The 13,561-nt window shown below is 54.3% G+C and overlaps 4 protein-coding genes across 4 annotated transcripts; 2 read left to right on the plus strand and 2 right to left on the minus strand.

Moving 5' to 3' along the window:
• On the plus strand, window positions 1-1,798 carry CPAR01_14742 (major facilitator superfamily transporter; the record flags this gene model as incomplete). Its single annotated transcript, XM_060498992.1, has 2 exons — window positions 1-205; window positions 315-1,798. 2 exons carry the CDS (start codon window positions 1-3, stop codon window positions 1,796-1,798), a joined length of 1,689 nt encoding a protein of 562 aa, XP_060342455.1.
• Window positions 1,799-2,092: 294 nt separating this feature from the next.
• On the minus strand, window positions 2,093-3,153 carry CPAR01_14743 (endo alpha-1,4 polygalactosaminidase precursor; the record flags this gene model as incomplete). Its single annotated transcript, XM_060498993.1, has 2 exons — window positions 2,093-2,824; window positions 2,908-3,153. 2 exons carry the CDS (start codon window positions 3,151-3,153, stop codon window positions 2,093-2,095), a joined length of 978 nt encoding a protein of 325 aa, XP_060342456.1.
• Window positions 3,154-4,548: 1,395 nt separating this feature from the next.
• CPAR01_14744 (histone deacetylase) lies at window positions 4,549-6,033 on the minus strand (the record flags this gene model as incomplete). Its single annotated transcript, XM_060498994.1, has 1 exon — window positions 4,549-6,033. One exon carries the CDS (start codon window positions 6,031-6,033, stop codon window positions 4,549-4,551), a length of 1,485 nt encoding a protein of 494 aa, XP_060342457.1.
• A 1,883-nt stretch (window positions 6,034-7,916) lies between these two features.
• CPAR01_14745 (PHD-finger domain-containing protein) lies at window positions 7,917-9,251 on the plus strand (the record flags this gene model as incomplete). Its single annotated transcript, XM_060498995.1, has 1 exon — window positions 7,917-9,251. One exon carries the CDS (start codon window positions 7,917-7,919, stop codon window positions 9,249-9,251), a length of 1,335 nt encoding a protein of 444 aa, XP_060342458.1.
• Window positions 9,252-13,561: the final 4,310 nt, after the last annotated feature.

Consider the following 13,561-nt stretch of genomic DNA (forward strand, 5'->3'; position numbering starts at 1 on the left):
ATGTCTTTGAGCCGTGTGGCCTCGGTGGAAACGTTCCAATTCCTGCCCCAAGCCCAGGGATCGAGACGCGGCAGCGATGCTTCAAGTATAAGGGCGGGACGTCTCACGTTCAACCCTCTTCCCGACGAATGGGACCCTGCAGCGAGCAAGCCTGATACCGTGCTGGCCGTTGGCGCTTTTGAAGTTCCGCAATGGAAAAGAATTCGTACGTCGCTCGTCTTACCAATAGGCCCGTCACCTGCCATCAAATAAGTGCCCGGCGTCGTGATACCATGTACTGTCACACGGAAACATGTACTGACCATTTGCCGTAGTTCAAGTCACCATCGCCGTAATCTACTGCCTCTTTGCAGCGGGTATCGCCTTTGGTTTTGCGGCATTGAAGCCGGTGCTCAAACGAGAGGGTGCTTACAGCGACGTCTGTTCCACCGACGAGACCAACTCAACTCCCGACGATACGTGTGTTGAGATTCATCTCAATCTCATGTTTACCGTGGCAGCGGTCGGTACCAATATCGCGGCTTTGCCTGTTGGCGCCCTACTTGACCACGCCGGTCCGCGCGTCTGTGGACTCGTCGGAAGTGTGTTCTTGATCATTGGTTCAATTCTGATGGCTTATGCCAAGACACTTCCCTTTGACGGTTTTCTGATTGGATACCTCTGCCTTGCTTTGGGTGGTCCATTCACTTACATCTCGTCCTTTCAACTGTCCAATGCGTTCCCAAAGCACTCGGGCTTCATTCTCGCACTCATGACTGGTGCTTTTGACGCCTCTAGCGCCTTGTTCCTGGTCTACCGCCTAATCTTCCAAGCATCCGAGGGTACCTTTGGTCATGAGAAGTTTTTCAAGGTGTACTTGATCGTTCCGGTCTTCATTATTGTCGTTCAATTCGCGTTGATGCCTAAGCAGTCATACAAGACATTGGGAGAACTGGTCGAGTTGCAAGAGGAGACCGCGGCCGCGAACGAATCCGACCCGGACCCGTACGACGACCAGGTTGACGAGAACACGGCTCTTCTGCGCGAGGAGCGCCGACACCGTGAGTCTGTCGTGGCCGATGTGGAGCAGTTGCTGGGTACTCAGAAGGTAGACAAGCAGATTCGCCAGGAGAACAAGAACGAGATTTCGGGCGTCTGGGGCGTGATGCATAACCGCTCGGCCCTGCGTCAGATCGCTTCGCCGTGGTTCATCCTCATCTGCCTCTTCACCGTCATCCAGATGCTCCGCATCAACTACTTTGTCGCCACCATCCGGGCGCAGTATGAAGTCATCTTTGGTGATGTGGGCAAGGCCATCGAGATCAACAACTTCTTCGACGTCGCCCTGCCCGTGGGCGGCATCCTCTCCATTCCCTTTATTGGCGTCCTCCTTGACCACACCAGCACCGTCACCGTCCTGACCGCGCTCGTCACCATCGCCACCACCATTGGCGTGCTGGGCGTCCTCGACAACATGGGCGCCGCCTACATCCAGGTCTGCCTCTTTGTGCTCTACCGCCCCTTTTACTACACCGCCGTGTCCGACTACAGCGCGAAGGTATTTGGCTTTGAGACGTTTGGCACCGTGTACGGCACCATCATCTGCCTGTCGGGCCTCTTCAACTTTTTGCAGTCCGGGCTGGACGTCCTGTTCCACCAGACGTTTGGCGGTGATCCCGTTCCCGTCAACGTCATTCTGCTCTCGGCCGGCCTCGCCGTCGGTATTGCGCTGGTCGGATACGTGGCGCTGAAAGCGAGAGGGTTGAAGCGTAAGATGCTGGAGCAGGAGGCCGAGGCTTCTGTTCAACTCCACAACTAAGGGCTGTGTGTGTGTGTGTGTGTGTGTGAGAGAGAGAGAGAGAGAGAGAGGCTTTCCCTGGAATTTACTTTGGCTTTCTGACATGGCATTCTCGCGTTGGTTGTTTGCTTCTGTGTCATGGCCTGCACGGAGTTGCGGAATCTTTTCGTCCTTTGATCTGTATGAAATATCGTTACCAGCATGTACATGTTCTACTGGATATAAGCTATAAGTACAAGAATTGAAGTCATGTCCATAGTCATCACGATTCGGTGTGTCCCTCGATGAACATCTCTCACACGGAACCTCCCTCTTTTACTCCTCATCATCCCCCTCATCAACAGTAGGCGTCTCAAACCTACCCCCCGTAAGCCCCAGCCCGCAGAACTGGCCCCACCCATCAACCTGCTCGCTCGCGTGCTTCAGCACCTCGCTGAACCCCTCGTTGCCATTCTTGTTGACGCAAAAGTAGTTGTAATCAACCTGGCTGATGGAGTCGTCGTCCCGCACGCTCGTCGGGTACTCGATCTGGAAAACGGGCTTACCCGCCGCGATGTACGGCTGGAAATCCGCGCAAAACGGCTCAACCTCGTCCGACGTCCTCGTCCCTAGACACGTCTCGAGCACCGCGAAATCCGCCACGGACGCAAGCTGCGGCGCAATCGTCGGCGCATTCTTCTGCCCCAGCAGCAGCTTCCTTCCAGAGCCGGCCGTGGTGTCGAGCGTGTGCGCGTGGGCCGCCAGCGCGGAGATGTACGTCGCATAATCGGACGGTTGGAGGTTGAAACCCGTCGGGTCGTCGCCGTCTTCGGCCCAGGCGTCGATGTTGTCCGGGTCGACGGCGTCGCAGCCGATGGAGGCGGCGCGTTCGAGGCGGGCCTTCATGAGGGCCACGACGCGGGCGTCTTTGATGTTGAGGTAGCGCTCGTCTGTGTAGGGCGGGTTCAGGGGCGAGCCGATGACGGCGGAGGGGAAGGCGTCGAGGTCTTCGTCCCAGTCTTGGAGGGCGCCGCCGTTGAAGTAGCACATGACAATCTTTCCCGCCGACTTTTTGTGGTGTGTGTTAGTTAGCATGTCTGCGTGGTGACTCGTACTGAGTCTAAGGTAGGTAGGTAGGCACGTCGTCTCACCTTGAGAGTGGGAATGATGTTGGGGTAGTCGACGGCGTGCTGTAGGTCAATGTCCCAGACGTCGGCGTTGGCGGGGACGATGTCTGCCGTGCTCCCAGCCAAGATGGGGTGGTGGAGGACGATCTGGAAGCTGACGCCGGGCTTCCACTTGCTGTAGTCCACGGCGCGGGGAAGCAGCGGCGCGGCGAGGGCGAGGATGCCGGCCGGGGCTCCGGCAAGGAGTGCGAGCTGTCGTGACGAGACCATTTTTGTGTTGCCCGATGGGAGGAACTCGAGGGTCGGACTTGGAGTTCTTGATTTGACGCGTTCCTACGGGTAGCAGACACTCTCTCTATCTTCAAAAGGAAAGAAGTGCAGAGGTTGTTATATACATTTCAAATCTGACTTATATCAGGATCCGGGGGTGTGAACCCCAGTACGAAGCGGGAACAATATCGATATAAAGTGGCCCCCACCCCTCCCTCCAGGCAGCTAGTTGAAAGGATGCAGGGCCAAGGGAGCGTGCCATCGACGAGCGAAAACGTCGGTACGAATCACCCAAATACAGCAAAGGACGACGGGCTCTGCGTCAATTAAGCATCAGTGCGGAAGCCGATTGGCGCGATCCTGGGCTCCTCGCATACTGAAAGAGCGAAGAAGACAGACACTTCTTGGCCCTGATCTAAATGCTGACCGGTGGCCATAATATTGGCCCAGACGGGGGTGTAAGACTATATAGATGGCCCCATGGGTTCGAGGGTGACATCGTCCCGTATTTCACTTTTTTTTCCAGTCGTCTGATGTTGAGGTAAGGTAAATTCGATCCCATTTCTTTCCTCGACGGTAATCTGAGGAAGTGTTTTCCAGCCAGACTTACACGCAAACGCGCAAAGCAGAAGGACGCAACAACTTCAATCCCAATAACACCTGCTCTTCCCTGATGAAGAGACAAACCAGCTCCGTCATCCCCCCTCCCCTCCCGCCTCCTCTCTCTACTTGCTTTCCCAAAGGAACGCTCCGTCGGTGAAGTCGTTGCATAATTGAGAATCTTGAAATGGGGATTAAGCTTAAGGGTGCTCATCACGCTGCTGCTCCCCATTGGACAATTGCTCAATGTGCCCGGCTTGAATCTAGCCAAGTTTGGACGCAGCAGCCGAGATACGTCCTCATCCGAGGCCCCGCTATCTAGGCAGCCGAATAATGTCGAATGAGAGCCGGGCGGGTTGCTGAGGTTGGTTCCATTATTCTATATTGCAACGCACGACTGGCAACCACAATATCAGGTTTGCCCTGATCATTGATGTAAGATGATTCTTTCAAGTCGTAGAGTTTCCTTCATTGCATCCGGTTTTGGCCAAGCCTTGAGATGAGTCCATTAGCATCACACATGAGCGGCTCGCCTCAGGAATCGTGTTCATAGATGACATATCCTGATGCAGCAGTAATGACTCGGTCTCTTCAAGGACGAATACGGGACTCAATTGGTACTCGTCTGATGTTTCCCAGCAACAAGGTACTGGAAGAGTAGTCCCTGAGGTTCCCGCCTGGCCCGCCCTGACGTTGAGGACGCCAATTGCTAGACTTTGAAATCATTCATACACCCTAAACTCCATTTGGTATCCACGTACTCCCTCGCTGTGGTGGCATGCCATTATGCCCTCATCAATACTCCATGGCTTGTCCAACGGCCTCTTCTCGCTGTTTCCTCACAGCGTCATTCTCGGCCTCTCGCTGTTCTTTGAGTGCTGCTTCAACGTCGTCTCTCAGACCGCCCAGGTCTGGGGGAATGGTCTGGTACTGTACACTTGGAGCTGCTTGCACGAACCTCAGCTGTTCTGTCACATGCTGCAACACCTCATCCAGTTTCTTTCGTGTGTTGCGGTTGACACGCGGCTCCCCGAGAATCTGTTCCAGTGTCGGGAACAACTCCTCATACCTAAATTGGTCTCTCCAAGGAGCGTGTGTCGGAATGATGGGATCGATCTTGTCCTGGCAGCCGATGGCAATACTGGTCTCGAAGGCCCAGGCGCGGGCAACATTGCGGGGAGTGTACCCGCCGCCACCAAAGAGGATCATGGGCACTCCAAATGATTTGCAGAACTCGACGCAGGCACCGTGGCCTTGGACTTGAAGATTGAAACGTCCTAGACGATCTCCGGCGAGAGAGTCGGCACCACACTGCAGCGCAATAGCGCTAGGTCGGAACTTCTCCATGCATTTGCCAATGACATTCTCAAAGAGCCACTTGTACTGGTCGTCAGTGACGCCGTCGTTCAGAGGAACGTTGATCGCATGGTGCGCGCCTGGGTTATGCTCGTTCTTAGGACCATTATCGTCCAGTCCGCCGGTACCGGGGAAGAAGTTGAGAGGGTCGTATTTGTGAAATGATACCGTCATAACGCGGTCGGTGGAATAAAATGCTTCCTCAACACCATCTCCGTGGTGCACATCAATATCGATGTAAAGGACACGAGGATAGCACCGTAATAGCTGCAGAATGGCCAGGACGATGTCGTTGATGTAACAGAATCCAGACGCCTCGGCCTTTTTCGCGTGATGCAAGCCGCCTCCCCATGATACGGCAATGTCGGACTGGTTGGAACATATTTTGCGCGCAGCATCAAGAGATCCGCCTGCTGACATGGAACAGTAGTCGTAGAGGCCTTCGAACAGAGGACAGTCGGAGCCGCCCAGATTAAACTTAAGGTCGGGGTTAGCGTTCTCAACGTCCCTAGGAACAGGCTCGGGCAGGACGGTGCCCAGGAAGTCCAAATAGTCGTCCGAGTGGAAATCGTTGAGCTCTTCGTATGTGGCAGCGCGGGCGATGTAGTTGTCCATGGCGAAAGACATGCCGTAAGAATAAATGAGACTCTTGGAAAGGGTAAGTCTCCAGGGTTTCATAGGATGAGTCTGGCCGAAGTGGTGCTTCTCCATTTCGGGATTGCAATGAAAAGAGACATTGTAGCCTTTTGGTCGTGTGATGCCAGACTCCTCAGCTATGCGCTTGCATTTCGCGAAGTACTTGGCGTTGTCGAGCTCACTGGCTTGGCCGAGAGGCTCGTATTCTTCGACGATGTCGTCCTTGTCGGTCCTGTGAGGCAAATAATTCGGCTTGGGGACACGAAATCGGTACGCGTCTGTGTCCATGATGGCGAGCGACGGGCTTCCCGCCGGAGCGGCCGGGACAAAGCTCACGATGAGTCTCGATTGTTGTCGAATGTGACTGGTGGGGTCCTGGGCTGGCCGACTGAGATGAGTTTTACTCAGCAATGGTAGAATGGATGGCTGGTATTGCTGGTTGAGTCAGAGGTGGTCGCAAGGACAAAGTCGTGAGTCTTCGATGGTCCTCCTGGGTTGGGGTGCAATTGTTGGTATCTGCGTTAATTTCCAGAGTCGTCCGTGAGGTTGTCGGTTGGTGATTCAACGTTGATTCGTGATGTATTTGCGAGGTTTCGTTCGAGGGCTGGCTTCATAATTGGATAGTACTTTCATGTGGCAGGCGACGGGGGAGGAAGCCGGTACCTTAAGTGGGCCCCTGCTGAAGCGAAGCAAGGTTTCCCTCCATTGGAAAGACCAGCCACCTTGGGCGCATTTGGCCACGCTTTCGGCCACGCTTTCCCCAGAATGGCTGGAGTGCACCAGCCTCATTGTGGCTTGACCTTCTGGTACATGCAAGAAATCTCGAGAAACCTTGTCAACACATCTTTCAAAACTTTCGAACCTGTCTGAACTTGGAGAGAGTACCTTAGCCTCCAAGGATGTAAGGTTTCTCTCGTGCGTTGCTTGTATCTTTACTTTCTGTCATGAATGCTTTATGAGGAACGAGTCTATCCGAATCTGGTTTCTCGAGGCTGGAATCTTGAACAAATCCTCAGATGCTCGAAAGGTACCTGCGACTCTGCGAGAGACATTGAAATTGGACCCAATCAAATGCGTTCTGATCCACTATCCATAAGGTGCCCAATCAATTCAAATGACTCAAGGTTCGCCTGAGCACATGGACCTGCAGCCTGAACGCACCATGGCACCTCCATTAGCATGGAAACCGGAGGCTAAAACTCCCGTCTCCGCTCAGCTCGTCTCGCTGTCAGTGGACAGTGCCATGACCAGCTGGACCCTCGCAAACTTGCCCACCCACCGGTGACACTGACACCACCCGAATCCAACTGGAACTGGACCACCACGCTGCACAAACGTGATTCCAGCCTCTTCCACCCCACATCCACGCGCATCCGAGAAAATTTCATCTCTCTATCCGTATTCAGCGAGGGAATTTTCATTACTCCGTGAATAAAATACATTCCGGGATCACGAGCCAGGGCCCGTACGTCGCCTCGCCTCGCCTCGACTCGATCGTTCGACGCTCGACTCGCCTGCCGCAGCTGGTGAGAAATCGATTAGAGAGAGCTCTCTTGTCGATTCGACGCCCCCTTCTCCTTCCGGTCTCCAGTTCCTTTTAGGTGAGCCAAGCTAGTCACTTTATTCGTTGCGGAAGATCGTGGCCGGGGTCTCTGTTTATCAAAGTCTCTCCTGTCCAAGACTCCTCTGTCATCGCCTTCCCAAAGGGCAAGTGCAGCCAAGGCATATATCACCAGTGGTCCTCTGCCCTCTCGGTCAGCCCACCCCGTCGGCGGACGTGCCGTGCCGCCCCGCCCCGTCACCCTGCGTGCCACTATTCCCACCTACTGCCGGCTTTCTGCTCTATACCTTACACTCCACATATCCTCTATTCTGCTCTGCCCCGATCCCTCTTACCTCGTATAGTTCCCATCCTAATCTCGATGACTTTGGTTCACGAGACCTTTGTTGCTTCCTCTACCTCCCTCGACCTATCATCGTCCTCGTCCTCGTCCTCGTCCTGTCTCTAGCAAGAACCCTGCTTTCGGCTTCATATACATCCTGCTCCTGATCCGTCTCTGTGGTTCTTGCTGGGCGTGCGCCATTTCGTCTGCCTGCTAGAATAGATCCCAGCCGCTTGTTTACTCAACGAAGGGTACATATCTATACTGGGACCGTCGTTAACACGCAAAATGCCTAGAGACGATCTGTCCATCGACTTCGTCAGGAGGATGCCGACGGCCGAGGCCCTCGACCCGGCCATCATCCTCGACGACTGGCTCAACCGCGTTCAGAACCTTCCAGAAGAGATTCGCTTCTTGCAGGATGAGATCGCCGACAGGGACCGGCAGTATGGCGACTGCGTCAAACTGATTGAGGACCGCGATGGAAAGATACAGAAATGGATCAGGGCGAACGGCAGTCACGAGACGAACCCGCGCGAGCAGGGCATGCGATCTCAGATGCGCGACAACTTCATCCGTGCCGACCAGCTCGCCACGGAGAAGATCGCCCTGACGCAGAAGCTGCAGATCATCATGGACAAGCACCTGCGAAACCTCGATCAACACATCAAGATGCTATACGACCGCGCCGAGCCCGGCTTCAACGAACCCGACGAATGCCCCTCCCTCATCCGGCCCAGCGCCGCGAACCACTCTGCCCCGTCAAGCCGATCCATCAACCCCGCGAGCCACCTCGTCGCCTCTGCCATCACCGCGACGCCGTTGAATCCGATCGTCAACTCGTCGAGTCCGGTCACGGCCCGCGCAGGAAACCCCCAGATCCGCAACGCCCAGTCCCAACAGCACGCTTCCTCGGCCCCCGCGACGCCTGCTGCTAGCATGATAATGAACCGTCAGGCTCGGGAGAGTTCGGCAGGGCCGGGGAGCGGCGCGCCAAAGAGAGGACCGCGTTCCGTCTCCGGACTGGGTGCTCTTCCTGCGACGTCGAGCAATCTGGCTAGGCACTCGTCACTAGGTCCAGGAACACCGAAGGGATCTACGCCTGGACCGAACGGCACGGTGCGAGCGGGCAGCGCAGGGCCTAGATCGTCGTCCACAAAGGCATCGAGCGTCTCGGGCATACGGAAAGGGACGCCGAGCGGCGCAGGCCGGAAGAAGCCGATCAGCAGCAACAAGTCGTCCCTGTCCCGCGTGAAAAAGGCCGGAAGCCGCAACTCTCCAGCCTCGACGGCAGATAGTGAGCTATCGGATGCTGAGAGTGGAAGCGGCGACGACGGCGACCACAGGAGCCGCGTAGACCGTACGAGTGGTACCCCCGCGCGCGACGGCAAGGACGGCGAAGGCGACGACAGCATGCTCGACGCCGAGGATGACGAGGCTGGCGACGACAAGAAATACTGCACGTGCCAGAATGTCAGCTTCGGCGACATGGTGGCGTGCGACAATGAGGATTGCCCCTACGAGTGGTTCCACTGGTCGTGCGTCGGCCTCAAGAGCGAGCCGAACGGGACGTGGTACTGCCCCGTTTGTACGGAGAACATGGAAAAGCAGAAGAAGAAATAAGGCATCGTACCTTACTGGGAAGATAACGAGACGGCGGTGTGATTCGAGCGTTTATACCCCTTCTTTGGAGGTTCAGGTGGGCGGCGTTTGGTAGCTTGATTATTAGGGCGAGGGTCCTCGTGAACGAGAGATCCCATCACCGAGGAAGGACCAGGCGTTTTTTTGGGCGAGACCAATGTCACAGCTGGCGTAATACACGCACGGAAACCGAAATAGACACAATTTTCCTTCTTCACAACCGTCTGTCGTATACTCTGACTCCTTGCGATGAGAGTCAAGGTAGAAAAAAAAAAAAAGACAAGTAACAGTAAACTAGAACTTGAGCTATGCACCACACGTAACTTCATTGGCGAGCTGGATCATGCAGAATACTGCAAATGTCACGTCCAATGTGCCGGCGTGTCGGGACTGGCAAGGAGCTAACAAACAGGATGCTGGTGAACGCAAGACTTGCCACCTTATTACCATTACTATCATTGTCATCACCATACTGCGCTTTCTAAATCGTATTATGTGAGAAATATATAGAACACGGGAAGTAATCGCCGAAGCAGTATCGAGCGGCAAACAATTGTGTCACCCACTTGACTGGATGTGTTGTCTATATTTGTTTAAAGACTGCGGGGCTAAGTTTAACGCACAAGAGCCCAGGAAAGGTGTTAAGCAGCGTGTATCTGCAAGTCTCAAGGCCTTCCTCGAACCGTTGACAATGAACACTACCGCTTTTTCCGTATTCTTTATCCGGAAAACCTTGGGTACAGGCACTACCTCAAAGACTACGTCGAGGCTCAATAGAACCTCGAAGGCGGTGATATCGAGCCAATGGCAGACCAACTCCTCGATACGCTTTTAGCTACATTGTGGCCGATTGTCTTGTATTCTACCCCAACATAATAGCGATTTCTGTACGATTACTCTGACACACGTCCAGGCCGCAACGTTCATCAGTCTTCAAAGTCGCCGCTGTTGTACTTTGCTGCTTCCCGATCATCCACCGACTGCGTCCTATGGGGGTTCAACTTCTGGGCGTTGTGGTGTGGTCTGGGCTTCCTCCCCTTTCCCCCACGTGGGACGCGTCGGAGAGCCTCATTTGATGGGGCGGCCTTGTCTGCGATCCAGTCCAAGTGCAGATACGGACTGAGGCTTCCCGTCCGCCGCCTGTTTCTATTTGGGGTTACGGCCCCTGGTGATGACATTTGGCTCATTGTTTCGTTTCATTACTTCACTAACCACCCCGGTGGAGGATAATCAGCGCAACCTGGAATTTGCAACATATTGCTTATTAGACAAGGATGAGCATGGGCAAAAGAGTTCGAGATTCGGGAGAAGAATGCCATTATTGAAAATGGCGTCAAAAAGCGCAAATTGCGCTTACATAACATGTTGAAAGACATATGTGAGAACAGGGGTCTTTCGCGTGACAGCCGACGGCGTCATGTCTGATCAGGCTGAATGGACGCCCGCGAGTTTGGCTTGCCGGGCTGAAAGAGTTAGTACAAGATAGTAGAGTCCGGGCGATGGCCGACAACACGTCAAAGTCTCCTTAGCTCCCTTTCATCGTGAATGGGCCACCGCCACAGATGAGATGATCGCGTCGGAAAGGGATTCTGTATCCGTGTTCAGCGAGATATCCGTCTTGGACAATCCGGCCCACAGGGTAGCAGTATGTAATCAAACTTCCGACCAGGCGGGATGGGTTTTGATGGATCCCTCCCCTTTGAGCCGGTTGGGAACTGACTAAAACGAGAAGCCAAGTGGGAATTGGTCCGCCCGGGGCGCAGATGCCGGCATTCAGGGGTTGTGTGTTTTATTTTCGGTTCAACGAACATTATCAGAAACCTGATGGTTGGATCATTTGGGAATTTGAAGAGCGATTATTCGGGAAAGATTCCGAAGAAGGCCGGCTTGGCTACAAAATCGGCTCCGGTTGTGACGAAGACTGGGGACCAGAAGGTAAATGGCACGGCGATTCTTGTTTGATACTGAGGCGGAAAGCCGGCTGCTTGAAGAAAAGGGCGCCGAGTTGAGCACTTTTGGTCCCGATCAATTTAGCGAAGTCGGGAAGTTCAGGGTGGTGGCAACTCCTATTGTTGAGCGATGGGCGATGAGGTGTGTGAAGCGTAGGCGAGTCCGGCCATTGAGCGTTCAGCTCGGCCGACTATCTTTGACGAATAGCGCCATTGATGGAGGGACGTCGGCGAGAAAAGGCGGACACCGCACCGCTTGGTCCTCCTTTGAGATGGGCTCTCAGCCTTGCTCAGTTTTCAAACAAAAAACATGAAAGACGGTGCGCGTCAAAGTCTTTGTGGCCTCGAGTAGGTCCGACGAACTTGGAAGCTATTGCAATGCGAGCAGCACACCGTAACGTTTCCCCAGGTGGGGGGCGGGTTCTCTGAGGTAAAGTAGGTGAAGAAATGGGTACATCAGGTGTCGTGTCCCGCCTTATTGCAGACAAGGACTCCGCAAAGTGGTTGGGATTTTAGGGGGAATATGGTTGGAAGTACAGTGGGAGGGCAGGTCCAGCTCATCTTACAGCTGGCGAGGATGTTGGTTGGTGGGGGTGTGATATTTCAGGATATCCATTCAAGACGAGCGACTTTGTCGCGGAGACGGTTTGACTCCGCAGTGAATGGAGACTCGCACCTTTTTTAGTGCATGCATCGCCGGGAGGTACTTGTTCGGACGGCTGTTCCGTGAAGCAGCGTGTGGGCGGCCGTGGCCGCGGACTGTTGCTGGAACTTGAGATGAGGTTGGAGATGGTGAATGGGGACCCCGAAGGACAGAACTTCATTTCTGCCCGGACGGAAGACGTTGACGGTTGACCAGCATCGTGGCTCAGATACTGTTCCTGTATGTCTGAGCATTGGCCTTCCCGGTGTCGTCTCTGGCTTTTCCCGGAGCATGTAGATTGGATGAAGTGGGATGGTTGGTCGCAACGCCTTGCAGATTTGGCCGTTATCCGCACCCTTTGATGATCTGCATCTCCGTATCTGTTTGTGTACCCCCGATTCTTGATAAAAACAACGACGTGCTTCCGGAGACTGCTGTTGTTGATTTTTTTCCTCGCTCTCTCCGCGCCTGCTTCTTTGCCACTTATGCGAGCCAGCTACAGCTGCAGCCGCCGCTTCTCTCGTTTAGGCGTCACTAGTCTGAAGCGCCACAGGGGTGCTGAGAAAGCCGTGGCCAGGCCAAAGGTCAGTGGGTTGCAGTCGAGGAAAGGTGGACTGGAATGGCTTGGGTGGGCGATATCAGGTACGGAGCATTAGCTTCGAGGACTGGTTAGGTAGGTTGGGAAATGTTTTGGGTCTCGAAGCTTGCTTTGATTGTTCTCCTGTCTGTCCTCATATCGGAGACGAGTACGAGCAAACGAGCATTGAGTCAGAAGGAAAAGAGGAGAGAAAAAAAAAGACAATGCCAATGTGACTAGAAGGCGTGCTGTGCTGTGTGGTGAATGATGTACGGATATCGCGAAATAAAAACAAGCCAGCACAAGTTGAGGTGTGAAGGCAAGGTGGGATGAGGTACATAAGGTAGTACTCAGTAAGGTACCTTAAGGTAAGGTAGGTAGAGGAGGGGTGGAAGGCACAAAGTACGTACCTACTTCGTATATGGCATCGGGTTCGAGAAGGAGGTGAGGAAGGAACCTGGAAGGCAAGGTTATTGACGGTGACTGCCCATCTCAGCACCCAGCATTTCGACCTCAGGTGTGTCGACCATTGGGTGTCTCCAGTGACAGGCGCCCCTCCCCGTGCGTGGCTGTCTCCTCCTCGAACGGGGGGAACGAGATAAAATGAAAATTGGCAAATGCGAATCGACTGGGTTCCCACAGTGATATCACCGCTATAAAGCCAAATGCCCGGCCGCCTCCTGCCTGTCTCTGATTCCTTTTGACGGCTCTCCTTTTTTTACCTATTCTATTCCTCTTCCTCCCCTCTCCATCCCAACTAGATTCTCAACCACATTCGCTCGTTGCTGTTGCTATTGCTGTAAGTACCTCACCTGGACTCCCATCCCCAATTGCCCGCCACCTGCTTCCCCTCCAACCCTTCTTCACCCCAAGGTACCGCCGATCACCGCAACCGCACTCTATCTGCTCCAACCAAGCAGATTGCAGTTCTGATCTTGCTTCCGAAGCACCTCACTTTGCCTCTCTCTACCAATTTCGCCGTCTTGGTACCTCCCCCGCCCTTCCCCCCAGCTCTCGTTCACGGCGGGAGTACCTTGCTTTCCCTCCGCCGACCTGCCTCATTCCGCACCTTGCTTTATTTTTCCTCTCCCATATCACATGGAGAAGCTCACAAATTACGTCA

The sequence above is a fragment of the Colletotrichum paranaense genome (genome assembly GCF_030867605.1).
Source record: "Colletotrichum paranaense strain IMI 384185 chromosome Unknown Scaffold_16.1, whole genome shotgun sequence".
Lineage (NCBI taxonomy): Eukaryota > Fungi > Ascomycota > Sordariomycetes > Glomerellales > Glomerellaceae > Colletotrichum > Colletotrichum paranaense.